The 19,422-nt window shown below is 36.6% G+C and overlaps 2 protein-coding genes across 2 annotated transcripts in view; one reads left to right on the top strand and one right to left on the bottom strand.

The window, feature by feature from the left end:
* ACAD11 (acyl-CoA dehydrogenase family member 11) overlaps positions 1-19,422 on the top strand; it is a 99,155-nt gene that overhangs the window by 40,395 nt on the left and 39,338 nt on the right. Inside the window, exons 10-13 of the mRNA XM_032408692.1 lie at positions 787-864; positions 1,553-1,691; positions 6,643-6,750; positions 8,165-8,263. Coding sequence (XP_032264583.1) covers positions 787-864; positions 1,553-1,691; positions 6,643-6,750; positions 8,165-8,263 — 424 coding nt within the window. The remainder of the gene's footprint in view (positions 1-786; positions 865-1,552; positions 1,692-6,642; positions 6,751-8,164; positions 8,264-19,422) is intronic.
* On the bottom strand, positions 9,162-14,911 carry ACKR4 (atypical chemokine receptor 4). The gene is made up of 2 exons (XM_032408697.1): positions 14,018-14,911; positions 9,162-11,178 (listed from the first exon to the last, which is right to left on the bottom strand). The coding sequence occupies exon 2, from the start codon at positions 11,167-11,169 to the stop codon at positions 10,117-10,119; it is 1,053 nt and encodes a 350-aa protein (XP_032264588.1). The 5' UTR covers positions 11,170-11,178; positions 14,018-14,911; the 3' UTR covers positions 9,162-10,116.

Below are 19,422 nucleotides of genomic sequence, written 5' to 3' on the forward strand. Positions count from 1 at the left end.
TGGATACTTGTGTTCTCATCAAGTGCCCCAAGTAATTCCAATACCACTAAAGTTTAAGAACCACTGCTTGGATTTTTAAATTTAATTAATGTGGTTTTTCTTTTCCTCAAGTTGCATTTGATTCTTTTACTTTTTTGGTTGTTGTTCTTTTACAAATTTGGCCAATTTTGATAACCCTTGTCATACTTTTAATTCCTTCCTTTATTCTTGAAATCTATTGGACACAAATACTTTATTCTGTATCTGATCATTATTTTATCTGTAGTCTTTGGGGAGTGTGATTCTGTTGTTACACTATTGGTTTTGTTAATTTTTGCTAATGGTGGCTTGAAACAAGTATTTTAGTAACACCTGAAGAATTGGGCTTTTTTATTTCTGACCACTGAGGAATTTCCTTATTGTTCTTCCAGCACAGCTATTCATTACTACATGAATTTTTTTTCATTGTTTTAAATATTTTCTCTGGCATTTTTAGTTGTGCTACTTTGAGGGGGGTTCCTATGACCACCCATTGAGCTATATTGCTAAAAATGGAACACTCAAATCTTGGTACAAGATTTTGGAAGTCTGTTATCTCATATCAAGACAGCATAATTTCGTGAGCAGCAAACCTCTGGAATTGTTTATACTCATGTATCTGGTTTTTCAAAGAAGTATTACTGATTTAATAGCAGCTTGAAAAGCTTCTTCACCTAAATATGTTTACTTTGGGTATTAGCAGCTTATGACGTTATTTACTTTGTATTAACTTTAGCTAATGAACTTTTTTCTTGTTATTACTTTAAGGAGGTAATTGAGTTCTATGTTCAAAATGAAAATTCAGTGGACAGATGGAAAAAACCTTTAGTGATTGATAAACTTAAGGTAAGAAAAACAAGAAAACCTTTAATATTGGAAAATGTGTATGCAGGTGTTTTTTGAAACCTTAGTTTATTATTGCTGCTGTTGTTATATATGTAGATAATAAATATATCAATAATAACTTTTTAAAAAGAAAGTTAAAAACAGAATCTATAGTATCAAATTAGGTTACATAGTGTTTTGTATATGGTATGTGATGAAGATAGCCTCTTACAGCTTTGAAAGAAAAAATATGATCAACACCACTCACTACCATCTGTTGCAAAATTGCAATAGACATCAAGCAGGACATTTGTCTCACATGGGCTCAGTCTAATTTCATGTTTTTAAATCCTAACCACAACACATGTAAGAAATTAAAATGTACAAAATAGTATGTTTGGCATAATTATACTCAAATGTGGGAGATTCTGTAATAACTATGATTCAATAAGAAGTACTCAGGAAGGCAAATTTACTTTTTCAGCCAAATCTAAGGAAACTTGGAGGAAAAGGCATTTCTTTAACAGTTAGGAAACTGTTGATTTGTAATGAGTTAGTAACTATTTGGTTTTGCACACTGTAGGGTAAATAAATAACTTCCTAAGTGTTTTTAAATTTCAAAAAGCATAAATAGCAATATCTTTTTAAAAAAAACTCTTTTAGTTCATGGTAAATTATGATCACTCTGGCATATTCATCACCTTGACAGGAAATGGCCAAAGCAGAAGGCCTCTGGAACTTGTTTTTGCCAGCTGTAAGCGGTCTCAGCCAGGTGGACTATGCCTTGATTGCTGAAGAAACAGGAAAATGCTTTTTTGCTCCAGATGTCTTTAACTGCCAAGCACCAGGTTACTATATTATTTAACAACAGAACTTTCTCAGATATTTTGAACAGTGTTTGAAATTCCTCTATTTTATGACAGGAAGTTTTTCTACACAAAGTCATTGGTTTATAAACTTGTCTACAATTTTACCTCTCAGTTACTTTGTTTTAAATATTTTAAAAAAATGGATCTGATATTCTCATTGGATTATTCTTTTGTTAAACATCATTGCATTAAGAGTATTAGTGAGTAGTGGCTACCTCCAAAGGGACTGGCAATATAAAGATTACAGTTTCGTGACTGGGTATTAGATATTTATATGGCTAGTTGGAATGGATAGAGAGTTCCAAATATTTTGGTTAGCCTCACTATCTCTCCATTTCTTTACCAGTTTTTTTTTTAAGTTTTTAAAAATTTATTTAAGTAATCTCTACATTCAACGTGGGGCTCGAACTCATGACCCCAAGATCAAGAGTCACACACTCTTGCAACTGAGTCAGCCAGGTGCCCCTATTCACCAGTTATTTATTGATTACTTACAACGTGCCAAGCACTGTTCTAGATCCTTGGGATGTATCAAAGAATATAATACACAAAGATTCCTGCCCTCATGGAGCTGATGTTCTAATGGAGGGAGACATAAATAAATAATAATAAATATTGTAAGTAAGTAAATTACGTAGTAAGTTTGAAGATGAAAAGTGCTTTGGGGAAAAAAATAAAAAAAAACCAGTACGGTAGGGCCATACTGGAATGCTGGGGAACAAGAAATGCAAATTACAGTTTAACACGGAATGGCCAGGATAGGCCTTACTGAGAAAATGACATTGGATACAGACTTAAAAAAGGCAAGAAAGTTAGCTATGCTGGTATCTGGGGAAAGAATTTCCATAGCACAAAAAATGCATAGACCCTAAGGCAAGAGTATGATGGGTGTATTCCAAGAAGACTCAAGGAGCGTGGCATAGTTGGGAGAATAGTAAGAGAAGATATCAGGGAGGAAAGGGCCTTATAGGGCAGGTAAGGGCTTGTACCTCCTGTGAAATGGGAAGCCATGGGAGATTTTACCAGAGGAGTGACAAGATGTTATGTCAGTTTTAAAAGAATCACTTTGACTACTATGTTGGGAATTAACAAAAGGAGGAAAGGAAGGAAGCAGGGAGTCTGTTGTAATAATAATCCCAGTTAGAGATGATGGGGATTTGTTCTAGGGTGGTAGCAGAAGAAAAGGTGAGAAGTAGAAAGATTCTAAATATATTTTGAAGGAAGAGCAAAGAGGATTTCCTGATTGGATATGGGGAAGTCAAGGATGCCTCCAAAGATTTTGGCATGAAAAATTGGAAGGATAAGGGAAGGAGGCCAACTTTTCTTTAAAAAGGTAATATGGAAGAGGGATGCCTGGGTGGCTCAGTCACTTAAGTGTCTGCTTTCGGCTTAGGTCATGATCTCAGGGTCCTGGGATCGAGTCCCATGTTGGGCTCTCTGCTCAGCAGGGAGTCTCCTTCTCCCTCTCACTCTCCCCCTGTGCTCTCCCTCTCTCTCAAATACATAATAAAAATCTTTCTAAAAATTTTTTTAAAAAGGTAATATGGAAGAGATAAACCTGGAATGTAGTCTGTAGAAGGTGTTTTCAAACCTGGATTTGTCAAAGAACTGGCTAAGGAACTTAAAACAAAAACAGATTCACAGGCTCCATCCCTATAGTTTTGATTCAGTAGGTCTAAGGTAGACCCTGGGAATGTCTTTTGTCTTTTTTCCCCCAGGTTACTCTGGTTATTCTGTTACTCCCAGTCAAGGACCAACATTTGATTTGTTGTAGAAGGATGATGGTATGATATCCTATATTGTCACTGAATAAGTTAGACCTCAGTATTGCCTTTTGTGCTCATTGTATGGCCCTGCTGCTAAAGCTTTCCCAAAAAGAGTTAATCAAGGATGGAACTACCAAAAAGAAGTATATTGGATATCTGAGAGAAAACACAATCTGGTTGCATAGCAAAGTGTTTGCACAGTGGACTTTGACTCTAATTTGGAACTATTAAGGAAGTTATAGACTTCTGATGCACGGTTGAACTTATCCTTGGTAGTTTCCCCTCCTCAAATTACCAATTTATCAAATTACTGCTGTACTACATTTTAATCCAATAATGAGGCTATTGTAAAAGTCAAATCTATCACAGAATTTCTAAAGACTTCATCTCATTTATGTGAAGCTATTACATTATACTGTATAGATGGCATAATTTTGTGGAAGGAGAACTGGTAGTCTTTTAAAAAAATTTTTTATTGCTACTCATAGTGAGAAATATAATTTATATTGTGACCCAATATGTAGCATATGTAGTTGTATGTGTATGTTCATGGACGGATGGATGGATTGGGCAAGGGACTTGGGGAACAAGAAATGAAAGGCATATATATTACTGAAAAAGGGTTTCATGAAATAATAGTTTCCTTTATTACATACAATATATTCAGATATTTTCCAGTGAGTCTAATCTAATGTGTTCTATTTTGATCTATTTTATTTTTTAGCAAATGCTAGCCATATTCCATTAAATTGATTTCATGACATACTAATGGGTCATAATATGAAAAAATAATGCTATAGAAGACTTCCTTTGCAGACGCAGCTCTGCCACTATTTCTCCATTTGACCCGTGAACTCACTTTTCACTAGAAGATCATTTGCCTAGCATTAAAATTTCTAGTATTAAAATTTCATGAGTCTATCAATTGTACTGTCTAAATGATATCACCAAACTGCTGAAATTTTAAAATTGGCCAGGAAAATACATTTTCTTTGGCCAAAGTATGATTAGCAGCTCTCCTTAGCAAACAAGGATGTATAAAACTGTAAGTAGAAAACTAGGCGTTTTCTCTTTGTAGTGGAGATATCTTCATGAAGGCCTTGGGGCATTGTGTTTTGGAGCATTTCCAAAGCAGATAAAGAAGGGAATGTAATTGATGCCAATTAAATACTTTGGGAGGTTTCTTAAGTATAAAAGATGAATTTCTACTCAAGCTTTCCAAATAGTTCGAAAAGCTTTGGAAACATATGTAGTCTTCCAATTTGTCTTTTGTTTTGTTTTTTTGCCCTTCATGAAGTCATACAATATTGTATATTAGAATGTTGAATATAGCAATTTTAATTCTATAGCTATTACTAGAAAATTTGGGGGGCCTATGGGCTGATTTGGGGGAGAGTAATTTTTTTGTAGAAGTAACTTATCTAGGCTTTTTTCCAACCTGTAAATGATAGCTTCGTTTTGCCAGCTTCTCAGAATAAACTGACAATTTTTGGGAAGACCTTAGTCAATATTTACCTCATTTGAACTATAACGAGAAACAGTGAATTTAAAATAAGCAAAGAAAACAGTGAGCTTCATTAATTATAACTCAAGATTCATTTTCTCCCTCAGTCAAAAAGAATTTTAAGCTAATGTTAATCTACTAGGAATTTTGTGCATTTTAATGTAACTTTGGCTCTGTTAATAGTGTCTGAACAGAGTGCAAATACATTTTGAGAGACTTAACTTTGATTTAACTCCATTTTCATAGGCATTTCAGTGACTGTCCTTCGAGTCATGTTTAGAGGTGATACTGAAAAATTCTTCCTGAAAATCTTAATGAATAACCGGGGCACCTAGGTGGCTCAGTCGGTTAAGCATCCAACTCTTGATTTCAGCTCAGGTCATGATCTCAGGGTTGTGGGATTGAGCCCTGTGTTGGGCTTCCCACTCAGCGAGGAGTCTGCTTGAGATTCTCTCTCTCCCTCTCCCTCTTCCCCCCCCCACTACACGATCTCTCATTCTCTCTCTCTCTCTTCCTAAAATAAAATAATCTTTTTAAAAAATCTTATGAGTAATCAGTTTTCAAGGGAAAGGGTTTTTTTTTTTTTTAATTTTTATTTACTTATTTGTCAGAGAGAGAGAGAAAGCATACAAGCAGGGGGAGCTGCAGGCAGAGGAAGAAGCAGGCTCCCCACTGAGCAAGGAGCCCGATGCGGGACTCGATCCCAGGACTCTGGGATCATGACCTGAGCCAAAGGTAGATGATTAACCTACTGAGCCACCCAGGCATCCCAAGGGAAAGGTTTTAGTTTTTTTTCTTTTTTAGAAGTTTTATAGGAACAAATATCAGAGAAAAGCCCCTAGAGTGTTTTGCTCCATGGCAGATAATGAAGCATTCTTTTTTATATGAGAGTGATAGTAGTATATCAGTTACTGAACAATGCCCTCTGAGGTTTAGAAAGGGTCTTTGAAGTTATCTGCTGTCATTTTCTATCAGGGATTCTGTGTTTAGCATTCTTGAGATACTACCTAGTACTTTTCTAGATGGTAGGGGGTACACAAAAGTAAGAGCAATGGTAGAGGTAAAGAGACAATATTACTCTGAGTTCAGAGGAAGGAGATATTTCTGACTGGGTAATCAGAGATTCTTCACAATGGAAGTGGCTCAGAAGCAGGAATTTACTTAGGAATGATGGGTAGAATTGGACTTGGGAGAAGGCTTGGCACAGGCAAATATGTGAAAGTTAGCACAGTGTATGTTTGAGGAACAGGAGTCTCAGCGATGGAGTCTCAGTAGAGCATGTAATGATAATTGTTCTCCAGGAGCATTGCAGTCACTCCTAGCAAAGCGTATTTGCAAGAAAGCAGGGAAAGATTAAGGCAGTAAATTGTTTTCCTTAGTCCTAATTGAGTCAGACCTCAATTAAGACTGAATTAGGGACGAAGCAGACAAGTGTGTAATTCAACACAAATTGAATAAATATGCACCAAATGCCATATACTTATAATAACTATTTATGGCATACCTTCATTATAAATTATATTTATTATGTTTCAAAATATTTTTTTAAACAGATGTTTGCCTTAAAAAGATACATGTGTATATTATCAACATAAAGTTTGGATTTCATATTGGTAAATTTTTAAATGCAAAAGAAGTGTTTTTTTCTTATTACTTACAGACACAGGGAACATGGAGTTGCTTCACCTATATGGAAGTGAAAAGCAGAAGCAGCAGTGGCTTGAGCCTCTTCTTCAAGGGAACATTGCCTCCTGTTTCTGTATGACAGGTAAAAGCAAATCATGGTTCTCCCCTTGTGCAGTCAGTCATCCTGGAGTTATTATAGATGAGCTAAAATGAAAGAACGGCTTTGTATTTCAGGCAAATTTGCCCATGGACAGAGATAGGCATATGTTTGTTTTGAGCCCAATTTCAAATTTTGGCATTTTTAAATGTGCAGAATAAAATTGTCCTCCCCTTTGGGAGGATACCAGGTGATGTTTTCTGGCAGTTTACTTTAGGCATTTAGCAGCAGAGTAAACCTAACTTCATAATCTTTTGACTTGCATTTCTAAAATTGCCATGTATGTATATTTAATATCTTTTTTGCCCTTGTGTATGAAATAGTCATCTTTGTAATAATTTTTATTGATAGTTACAAAATACTTAACTCTGCCATAAACCTAGAAAAAGAGACCATTCAGCAATGCTGGTCACATAGTTCAAATTATGATCATATGGGGAAGTAAAATTAGGAGCATGTTAAAAATGGGTTTGGTACCATTTGTACATAGGAAACAGCAATTGAGAATTCTTCAAAGGAAAAAGTCATCATTTTATAGTTGAGTTTAGAATTAAACTAAATGTCATCTGGTCATAATTTTAGCCAGATTTAAAAGTCTTCTATAACACTGTATGTATTTATAATAGCAAAACTGATCTCCATTTAAAATCAGTGAGAGGCATTTATTGAACATCTGCAGTGACATGTTGTCTACAAAGCACTAATTGGAGGTTACAAAATAAGTACACAGATCCCTTTCTAAAGGAACCCCATGGGTCTCTAGTTTTAGAAATAGAACACACAAAATATCTGAAGGACCCATTTAAAAGAGCAGCATATTAACAAGTGCAGATTACTATGATTGAGGGCTAGCCTGTACATTTTGAAATGCCATATAGTAAAGCAGTTGTGTGAGGGTGTCCCATGGAAAACTTTCTGAAGACATTGTGCTGAGCAGGCTTTACAGAATGCAAAATAAGTCAGTGAGAGCATTCCTGATGGAATTTGCAAGGTACAGTTGGAAATTGTCTAAGATAGTAAACTAGATGGTGGGGAAATCTGGCTTGCAAATATTTAGTATTTAGTAGATTTCCACTGTGGACAGTAAACAACAATATTCCTAATCTGCTTTTGATGATTAGAGAGAGGATTGACTGCGTTATCTCAAATCATGTATCAGTGAGGAAGCCAAGAACACAATTCAGATTGCTGATCCCAGTGTTCGAAATTCATTCATTCTTCCAATGCACATTTACTGAATACCTACTATGTGTAGGTTATAGGAGAACCAGAGTGGAAGAAGGGAGGAAGGTTAGGAACATGCCTCTATCCTCAAAGAGTTCACATTTCCTTATCTAAAGTCTCTTTGTAAACTGGTGATGTCTGCCTGCCTGTAAATTCAACCTTTGCTTATTTATAGAGCCCAATGTAGCTTCGAGTGATGCCACAAATATTGAATGTAGCATCCAGCGAGATGGAGATAGCTATGTAATTAACGGCAAGAAATGGTGGAGCAGTGGTGAGTATTCAGATCCATCCTTTGTCCCAGGTGCTGTGCTAGAATAATATGATACATAGTTATTAGTTTCATGATCACCATTCTTTAAATTCTGCCTTTGAAAGCATATTCAAATTTAGAAATATTTGATTAAACGAAAGTAATTTTTTAAAAACATTTATTTATTTTGGGGGCACCTGGGTGGCTCAGTCGTTGGGCATCTGCCTTCGGCTCAGGTCATGATCCCAGGGGCCTGGGATCGAGCCCCGCATTGGGCTCCCTGCTCCGCGGGAGGCCTGCTTCTCCCTCTGCCACTCCCCCTGCTTGTGTTCCATCTCTCGCTGTGTCTCTGTCAAATAAATAAGTAAAATCTTAAAAAATATATATATTTATTTATTTTGGAAAGAGGGAGAGAGTGCAGGGGTGGGGGTTAGGGCAGAGGCAGAGGGAGAGGGAGAGAGAAACTCCAAGCAGACTCCATGCTGAGTGCGGAGCCCAACCTGGGGATTGATCTCACGATCTGAGCCAAAACCAAGAGCCACAGGCTCAACCGACAGTGCCACAAAGGCTCCCCAAAGAAAAGTAATTTTAAAATAACATATCTTGATTAGGTGATATTTATTTTAAGAGCAGAAGACATGTCTTTTTTTCCCTACAATTTTACAGTTCACAGGTGTTTGTTTGTTTTTTTTTTTTAAGATTTTATTTATTTGACAGAGAGAGAGAGACACAGCGAGAGAGGGAACACAAGCAGGGGGAGTGGGAGAGGGAGAAGCAGGCTTCCCGCAGAGCAGGGAGCCCGATGCGGGGCTTGATCCCAGGACCCCGGGATCATGACCTGAGCCGAAGGCAGATGCTTAATGACTGAGCCACCCAGGCGCCCCTACAGTTCACAGTTTTTTAATAGTTTGCGAGAGAGAAAATTCATATTAGTGCACACTATTGATCAATGTAGTTTCTATCAAAATTAAATTTCAGTAGGGACATATTAAATGAACTGTAATAATTTATAAATGTAGTTAAAGAGATAAGATATACATGTTATTAAAAATTGTGTCACTTTTATTACTGTGTTACTTTTATTGCTTAAAAATGCAAGTGCTTAAGCAAAATAATAAGAATCTATACATAAGAAAATGTATTGGTTAGTCAACCCTCAATAATAGACTCACATAAATGGATGAGCCCTTTAGGAAGTCACAAAATTGGCATCTAGGTAAATATGATTATCTAAAGATTGCTTCTAGAGTATACATGTAAATCTAACAGGATAACCAGTTTATTACTAAAGAAAATTGACATCATGGAAGCAAATTATATGTTCAGAAATTTACCAGGGATAAAAAGAAAAAAAAAATTTACCACGGGTATATTAAAAGGGCCAGTAAAGCTTTTTATGTAATTTCTTAATTGTTAAATTGTTATTCTTTCTGGGGTCTTAGGAAATCACAAACTAAGAAATAGGAAAAAAGGATTAAATTTTGCTGTATAGTTATTCAAGTACTGAAATTATGCAGTGAGATCATTCTTACATTAAAATTTAGATCATTTAAAATAATTAGAAATGCCCCTTAATATAAGCCTTTTTATTAATCTGTTTCAGATGGCCTAATTCATAGCATACTGTTTTTATTATTTATGCCTGTTAATACTATTTTCCTATATTGTTAATTTTAAGTTCATGTTTTGTGCATTTATTATTTCGTTTCCTCCTCTTTCTGGTTGCTATATTCTCCCCATCCTCCCCCCACCTCTTGATTGCTGTAAATTGGCACCACGGTGTTTGAGATTTAAGTTTCAGAATAAAGCAGATGTTTTATCTGAGGGAGAAGCAGCATTCATGTGTATCGAAGCAAGAGATAGCAGTGTTACATTTAAATGCTAAAAGTACTGGTTGGCTCTGTAGGATCTTCTGAATCAAAAGGAATCTCCTCCACGTTTTGTCTTTGTCTTCTCCAGGACCCATATTTCTTAGCAACTTTCATAATGTAGTTTTTAAAAGAGGCTCCCATGAAAACATACAGGATTGGGTTGAGGCAGCTGTGAAAGAGTGCAATGCTCTCCGTGATTTGGACGGCAACATCCATGCGTTTGCTCATGTCGCAGTCGGTGATCAGGGAGTAGATGATGTCTATGACTTGGCAGAACCTGACAATGTTATAAGGCAGCTGAGTGACAATGAAAACTATAACTACTGTGAGCAGAACTTTGAGGGGTCGAGATTTTTTAATGTTGGGCATCCTGATGAGTGTCCTTGCTGTGACAAAGTAGCACACTCCCATAATAAGAAAGGGTATTACAAATCCGATGCAGATTTCCAGCATTTGAATTGATGCTTTCACTGAGGTTCCTAGGTGATATGGAAAGATGGGAATGCACCTAGCCTTGTGATTTACTGTATAAAAAACCAGCTGAGGTATACTCAGCAAGATGGCAGCCGTCCAGACACAGGAACAGATAAGCCAGCATGGTTTCCCCACTCCTGTTTGACCTGGGGCTTTAGTTACTGCCCAGTATCTGTCTATGCTGATACAAGCCAGAAACTGCATTCCAGAGACGAAGTTGACTGTGTACAAGGCTGAAGTGACTTTGCACATGATTCTCCCTAACACCCATCCATGAACTGCATTAACTGCCCAAAAAGGCAGAGTGAATAGAAGGAGTAAATCTGCCACTGCCAAGTTCAGGATGTACACATCTGTTTTGGTTCTCTGCTTCTTGTAATAGGCATAAATTGCCACAACTATGGAATTGCCTGCAATTCCAATGATGAAAGCTATTGTGAAGAAGGCAGGCAAGAAAACTTTTGCAAATTTTCTGACTTCCTCTTTTATACAGATCACTTCATACTGACTATAGTCATGAGTGCCATTCACTTCATTTTCTTCATAATAGTAATCTGTTGACTGGTTGTGTTCCAAAGCCATGGCTCCAATCTAAATGTCAAAAAGAACATAGAATATTCATTTTAATATTGTTTAAAAGGAAACACTTTTTAATCTAGCATATGTTTTGTTCTTTTACTAGAGAGTAGATTGTTGCTATAACATAGGTGAGGCTGAATCTGCTGCTTTTTGAAATTTGAAACTCTTCAGTGGAAGCCACACTGGAGTATATGCCCAAGATTAGTTCTTCATCCCCTGTTTTTACAAGTCTGTGTGCAGGAGCTGGAATTTACACAAGAACAATAAAAATAATACCCTGAGGAACTTTCTTTTTTTTTTTTTTTTTTAGAGATTTTATTTATTTATTTGACAGAGAGATTACCCTGAGGAACTTTCTTAATCATTAAACCCTAAATCAAAGTAATGACTTTTATGTAAAAATAGTTTTTAAAATATGAAAATTTAGTCATTTCAACAAAAGGAATAAAAAGTCTTATATTTTTTACATATACAACTTTGTGATTCTTATGTAGGATATTGGCAGTAAATTAAGTACATTATTTTATTCATCTAAAATAAATTTATTTTTATTATTTATAAACATTTTTAAAAATAAATTTATTTTAAAATAAGTTAAATAAATTACCTCAGTGTTTATACTTAATTTCACTAGTTGGCCTTTATAAAACAAAGTTTCCTCTAGTTAGCTTCCCTTCAAACCCTGTCACACATGCTGAATGTATGCTATCATTCAGTAGCATCATTCCACTAGTTACCGAAGTCTTAAGCCTACACTGTCCTTGACCTCTCTCATCTTCATCCCTAATTTCCAGTCAGACCCTAAATTCTGATTTTACCTTCCCAATAGATTGTGAATCTGCCTCTTTCTTTTAATTTGCCCTCTTTGACACATCTGCACCATTCGACCACCATTGTTCCTTACCTGGCCTATTACAATATCTTCCCAACTGGTATCTGCTACTCTTAATCCTCCTTACCACCTCTTTGTCAAAATCATTTTTCTTACTGCCACCAGAGTTCTATATCTCTGAAATGTCAATCTGTCACTCTTCTGCTTAGCTCCTCACCTGAAAGACACATTACTCCACCTGAAAGATACAATCCAAGCTCCTTAGCATGATGCCCAAGGCTCCCTCCATAATGTGGTCCTACCCATGGTTCCCGCTACATCTCTCTACTATGCACCCCACACTGTGCTACATCTCTCTACTATACGCCCCAAACAGTTAGAGTACTCATCTGCAAGCAGTTTGCTGGCACACACCATGCTGTAGCACGTGTCTACATCATTACTCATTCTGTTCCTTCATCTGATAGACTGTTTCCTGCCCTTCTCTTAAAGGGCCAATTCCTCCTCAGTTAACTTGGACATCACCTCCCCAGAAGACTTTCGTGATCCAATAGCTATATCTACATACATACGTTCATTCTCAGAGAACTGACCCCATCCTGTGGAAAAGATGGGTTTCTTAGTTCCCTAAGAGTATGACCTGTTGGATTTATGTTTGTAATGAATACCTTATGGAGTGGCTGATATACACTAGGTGCTTAGTAAATATTTGTCAAACTAAAGGTTTTACAAGCAGATATAAAGCTATTAGTCTAGAATAGATAGATTATATGGTAGGAATCTTCTTGTCTCATCATTAGTTATTTTATGGTATTGGTTATTAACACCTTATAGAAGTAAGATAAGCTCGCACAGAATTCACAAATTTTTTTGTTTGTTTTTGTTTTTTTTTTTAAGATTTTATTTATTTGACAGAGAGAGAGAGAGAGAGCACAGGCAAGGGGAGCGGCAGGCAGAGGGAGAGGAAGAAGCAGGCTCCTGGCTGAGTAGGGAGCCTGAGGCGGCGCTGGATCCCAGGACCCTGGGATCAGGACCTGAGCCAAAGGCAGACGCTAAACCAAGCCAACCAGGCGCCCCCAGAATTCACAAGTTTTAAAATGTATATAAAATTGACTTTCAGTGTTTTTATTTTACTGCTGAGTTTTATTTTGCTTTTTCCTTAGCCTTTCTGTCTCCCTTTGGTTATTTTTGTCCTTGGAAGAAGCTCTAACATTCTTATAGAATCATTCAAAACAGTGTGCCAATTTATGATACATTTCCAAAAGAATATTCTTATTCTTACTAACCCTTTTTGGATGAGTAAAGCAGAGAAGGCTCCTCAAGGAAACGTACCACATAGAAGAATTGCTTTCATTATGTACAAACCAGGAGCCAACAATTTAAAATGACTATTTTTACCCTTAAGTTTATTTGAAAAGTTCCAATCTGGAAGACCATTCTATTCTGATCATCATTTTCTTATGTGTTAATTATTAACACAGTATGAACTTTGTTCTTTCTTTCTCATTCATCACAAATCTTGACCCTTGTGATAAGGAATAATATGCCCAAATAATATAAGACACTAAGGAAGTATATTTTTAAATAAGAATCTTACTAAAAAATGTGAGTAAATAGGACAGGAATGGAAATTATTTGCAGGAATTGATCCTTCTGGCAGATATACAGGAACATATTTTAGATGTCTTTATAATTATTACAAGAACAAAAAAATAGCATTTGTAAAATAAAGCAGAAAATAATGGTATAGCAAAACCTATTTTCTCATTAGCAAAGTTTTATAGGCAAGTAATGATATTAACATAATACCAGAAATAATAAAATATTTTCTTCTTGCTATATTCAGATTTTTGTTTTAAGATTAAAGTGTATAGCTGTTTTCAAATAGCTCTTTTTTGCACATGTTAACATTTAGACTTTTGTGCATTAAGACTCTCTTTACATAGGTAAATATACAAAGTCTTTGGGCTTTAAAAAACAATCTTATCCAAGTTAGAATGAGAAAATGAAAAAACCAACCTGTTTCAGCGTACAGAGAGGAGCAGTCTTGAGTGTAGAGTAAAATCAAATGACCTCTTTAACTCAGGCTACTTTTGTTTTCGTTTTACACCCCGCCTTTGTCTTGCATCCAAGAGGGCTTTCCTGAAATTTAACCTTGTGAGCACTTGATCTTTTATTTTTTGTATAACCATGCTGTGAAGTCAAATCCAAGTTCTAAAGTGTCTTAGGGTACAAATTTGGGGAAGAATTCCATCTTGTTTCAAAAACTACATACCTTTCAAAGTTTCCACTTAGATGAAAGGAACAAGAAAGTGCCTGCTGCTGAGGAACCAATGGCCAAACCAAAAAAATTCACCCCAGAGAGCCTCAAGGCAGCTAATGAGCACTTGTAGGTAGGATCTAGAGAAATACTCTCAAAAGTTATTTTGTTTAGGAAAGAAAAGAAAAATGACTTTAACTCAGAAGGTTCTTTTTAAAGACCAAATTATCACAGACTAAATTCTGAGTAATAATTAGGCATTTATAGAACTTAATATTTTTTGTGTCACATCATTTAATATTTTACTTAAACTATTAAACTACTCTTGACTTTGCTATATTTCTTCCCTATCCTTGACCCCAGAGTATGCCTTTCCCCATGACTTTAAACTCTCTTGCACTCTTTAAACTTTTTTTTCAAAGACCAGCATACAAACCTTCAAAATCCTTTTGTCTGGGGACGTTGTTCTTCCCACGCTTCCAAACAAATGAAAGTTCGAGAAGAAATGCGGGCAGATTCAGCCCTTCTATTTGAACTGGACTCTCCATACATTTGTATAACAATACCCTTTATTTCTTTTCTCATGCAAAGCTAGGCTCAGTCTCCACCTGCAGAAATTATAGGCAGCATATAGATGGGTCTTGTTTTTTTATCCTTTCTGACACCATGTCTTTTGATTGGAACATTTAGTCCATTGACATTCAAAGTAATTATTGATATATATGTATTTATTGCTATTTTGTTACTTGTTTTGTGGTTGTTTTTGCAGTTTTTCTCTGATCCTTTATTGCTCTCTTTCATGGTTTGCTGGTTTTCTTTAGTGATATACTTGGATTCCTTACTCTTCATTTTTTGCATATCTATTACTGTTTTTTGATTTGTGTTACCATTAGGTTTATATATAACATCTTTTGCTTATAGTAGTCTATATTAAGCTGATGGTTGCTTAACTTTGAACTCATTCTTTACTCCTCTCCCCTCCACATTTCAGATATTTGGTATCATATTTTACATCCTTTTATTTTGTGCTTCTCTTGACTGATTTTTACAGATATGCTTAATTTTTTTTTCTTTTGTGCTTGTATTTTTTTTTTAACTCTTACTTATGGTTTTTGTTTTCCATTCACAGAGTCCCCCTTAACACTTCTTGTAGGCATGGTTTAGTGGTCATGAATTCTTTTAACTTTTGTTTGTCTGGGAAATTCTTTATCTCCCCTTCTATTCTGAATGATAACCTTGCTGGATAGAGTATTCTTGGCTGCAGATTTTTCCCTTTTAGCACTTTGAATATATCATGCCACTCTCTTCTGGACTGGAAAGTTTCTGACGAAAATTGAGCTGATAGACTTATAGGGTTTCCTTTGTATTTAATGGTCTTCTTTTCTTTTGCAACCTGTAACATTCTTTCTTTATCACTGTTTTTTTTTTTTTTTTTTTTTTGGTTTGTTTTGGTTTGGTTTTTTTTTGCCATTTTAATTGCTCTGTGTCTTGGTGTGGACCTCCTTGGGTTGAATTTGTTGGGGGGAATCTCTGTGCCTCCTGTGTTTCCCTTTCCAGATTCAGGAAGTTTTCAGTTCTTATTTCTTCAAATACATTTTCTGCCTCCCTTTCTCTCTCTTCTGGGATCCCTATAATGTGAATATTATTATGCTTGATGGAGTCACTGAGTTCTCTAAGTCTATTTTCATGATGCAATATTTGTCTCTCACCTTCTCCGCTTGATTGCTTTCCATTACTCTGTCCTCCAGGTCACTGATTCGTTCCTCTGCTTCCTATAGCCTACTATTTATTTCATCTATTGTATTTTTAATTTCATTTATTGAGTTTTTCATCTCTGATATGTTAGTTTTTATCTCTTTGTCAAGGGTCTCACTAATGTCCTCCACCTACTTCTGAAGTCCAGAGTATCTTTACGATTATTACTTTAAATTCTCTATCAGGCCCATTACTTATTTCTGTTTCACTTAGATCTCCTGCTGTGATTTTATCTTATTCTTTCATTTGGGACATATTTTTCTGTCTCCTCATTTTTCTACCTCTCTGTGTCTGTTTTGGTATTAGGAAAGTTAACTATATCATCTGCTCTTGAAAGTAGTGGCTTTATGAAGAAGAGGTTCTATAGTGCCCTGCAGTGCAGTGTCTGCTGTTCACCAGAACCTGGCACTTCACCTGTGTGTGTTGCTTGCATCCTGCTCTTGTGTCCGAGTTGCTTTTCCTTTCAGTCCAGACATCTACACTGAATCTCTGCCTGTTGTGGGCTGTGCTTGCTCTCTGTGATGTTAGTGAGACCCACGAAGGCTGGTTCTGAGGGGGGCATGACTGCAGAAGGGCTTGCGGGCAGGGCGGCGGACTTAGCAATATTTATTCTGAGCTTCTAGTCCTAGGCTGGATCCCCTGAAGTGCAGAGGCATTAACAAAATTTGTGCTGAACCCAGGGCTGAAGCCAGCAGTCTTGGAGTGGGCAAGTGTTCCAGGAGAACTTATGGGTGGGGTGCATTGCTAGCAGGTCAGGCAGATAGCTTTCTGGTTTATTTACCCAGAGGTGATTGAAATCTAGTTGTAAACATGGGACAGTGGTCCTCCTACTTGGCCATCTTCGCAGACCTCCTCTCTTACCTCTTGTTCTTGATCTTATATACACTGGAGCAGTGTGAAGTGAACAAGTAAACCTCCCCTAAATTCTCAGACAGGCCCACAAAATCCTGCAAGGTCTGCCTCCATCCCTCATTGCCTCTCTGACCTTATTTCCTACTCCTTTACACTTTGCTTGTTTGGTCTGCCACACCAACTTTCTTGCTGTTTTGGAATGTACCAGTCACATTCCTTCTTAGGGCTTTTGTACTGGCTCTTCTCTCTGTCTGGAATGTGCTTCCTCTTAATATTTGCAGGCCTTACTCCCTCATCTCTCAAGGCTTTGTGCAGTCACCACCACCTCCTCACTGAGGCAATCCCTGATTACTGTATTTAAAATACCCCTCACCTGCCTATATTCCAATCTAGCTTACCCATAGTACTTATCCTCTGTTAATTTACTATATAATTTGTATTATGTTTGCTGTTTTCTCTCGCCCTGTATTAGAATATAAGTTTTGTCAGAGCAGGGACTTTTATTTGCTTTCTTCAGTGATACATACCAAGTGCCTAGAATAGTGCCTGGCACATAGTCAATATTTTGAATTAATAAATAATCCTACTTTCCTTTCTGATTATCAATTTCACTTTCCCTTGATGCTATACTTCTTTAATGATTCATCTATAACTGCAGCGTCCATAATTAACAATTATGTAATCTCTTCAATCCATCTATATTATATGTAGAAACAATACTGACTTGTGAGCCCTTGTTTAGTGCTATTACTCCTATCTAGAATACTCCTCCCCCTCCACTTTAGCTCCCTAACTCCTATTTAGGATTCAGATTCAGATCTGACCTTAACATTACTTAATTCACGAAGCCTTCCTTAACCTTTTAGATTAGATCAGATGTATGTACTTTTTACTCCTATAGTACAATCTCACTCTGTTATTAGTACTTAGTAAAATTTTCTATCAGTAAAATTTTCTGTCTTCCATAGCAATCATGTATCCTGCTATATCCTCAACATTTAGCTGTGTGCCTTACTTATGGTACCAGTTTATTGAATAATAATTAAATACATGAATGAATGAATGAATGAATGATTCAATAAGTTAATCAGAGTTTAACTTATCCTCCACAGACAAGTTTAGCAATGGAGCTGGAATTTTTTTTTTAAGATTTTATTTATTTATTTGACAGAGAGAGAGGGCAGAAGCAGGCAGAGCAGCAGGCAGAGGGAGAGGGAGAAACAGGCTCCCCACTGAGCAAGGAGCCTGATGCAGGGCTCAATCCCAGGACCCTGGGATCATGACCTGAGCCAAAGGCAGACACTTAACCAACTGAGCCACCCAGGCACCCCTGGAGCTGGAATTTTAAATCCAGATCTTCAGTCTTAGGCTATTTCCACTTTATCATACGATCTCTTATACATCTTTGTTATTCCATGATATCATCTATTATAGAATCTTGGTAATTTCAAAGGATATCTAAAAGTATCCTTTTCCTTTGTTTTATACCCCCAACAATCACATGCCTTCTTGTAAATAGGATTCCCTTCTTGTAAATCACTTATAATGCTATAATCTTTGTATCTTTCAAAATCACACATCATTTTTTGCTAATTCACACACATACCCAGCCCTTGGGGCATAAAGGATCTCAGGATCAAGCCGTTTTTGGTGTTATATACCATGTGAAACTAGTTTATTGCCTGGCCTTTTCCTGTATTTTCCTCCTCCCCAAAAAGAACTAGAAGAGATGCTGTTGATAGGGGAGTCTTGACAAGATATGAAAGGCAATCATATAGCTTGGAGATTAGGGAAAAGCATCATTTACCTTAAGCAACTTAAGAAGGTGCCCCCCCCCCCCGTTTTTGGTACTTGTCTCCTACTTCTCATATCCCTAAGAACAGAGTCTTTATGATTCCAGCTGGCTGCTCACCATAAATTGTCTCTCACCCTTACCTGCCTTAACATACCAATGTCCCTCATTCCTGAAGAATCTCTCTCTCCACATCCATTTCTCAGCCTTCCTCTTGTAGTGCCATTTTGCTCAGTGATAGATGTTTGGGAAAGCAATCTAACTAAACTATATAATGTATTATCATTGAAAATATCATTGATATTGAGATATGTATTGAACATTTAGATCATCCCATGATTTCTCTTTAGTGTCCATATTACATATTCCTATTGTATGTGAGTTTTTTACTTAGCATTTTCTGTTGCTCCAAATTCACTATAAATGTAATTTTTTTTTAAGATTTTATTTATTTATTCAAGAGAGGGAGCGAGAGCGAGCATGAGTGGGGAGAGGGGCAGAAGGAGAGGGAGAAGCAGACTATCCGCTGAGCAAGGAGCCGATGTGGGGCTCGATCCCAGGACCCTGGGATCACGCCCTGAGCCAAAGGCAGCCACTTAACCAACTGAGCCACCCAGGCCCACCTATAAATGTCATTTTTATAGCTAAATAATATTTTGTTGTATAGATCATAATTGGCCTTCCCACTACTCAGCTATTATAGGACTTGCAGAGTTTTTCTAGTGTTTTGCTATTACAAGTGATGCTATAGAAAGCATCTTTGTA

The sequence above is a fragment of the Phoca vitulina genome, unplaced genomic scaffold (assembly GCF_004348235.1).
Source record: "Phoca vitulina isolate PV1807 unplaced genomic scaffold, GSC_HSeal_1.0 scaffold10, whole genome shotgun sequence".
Classification (NCBI taxonomy): domain Eukaryota; kingdom Metazoa; phylum Chordata; class Mammalia; order Carnivora; family Phocidae; genus Phoca; species Phoca vitulina.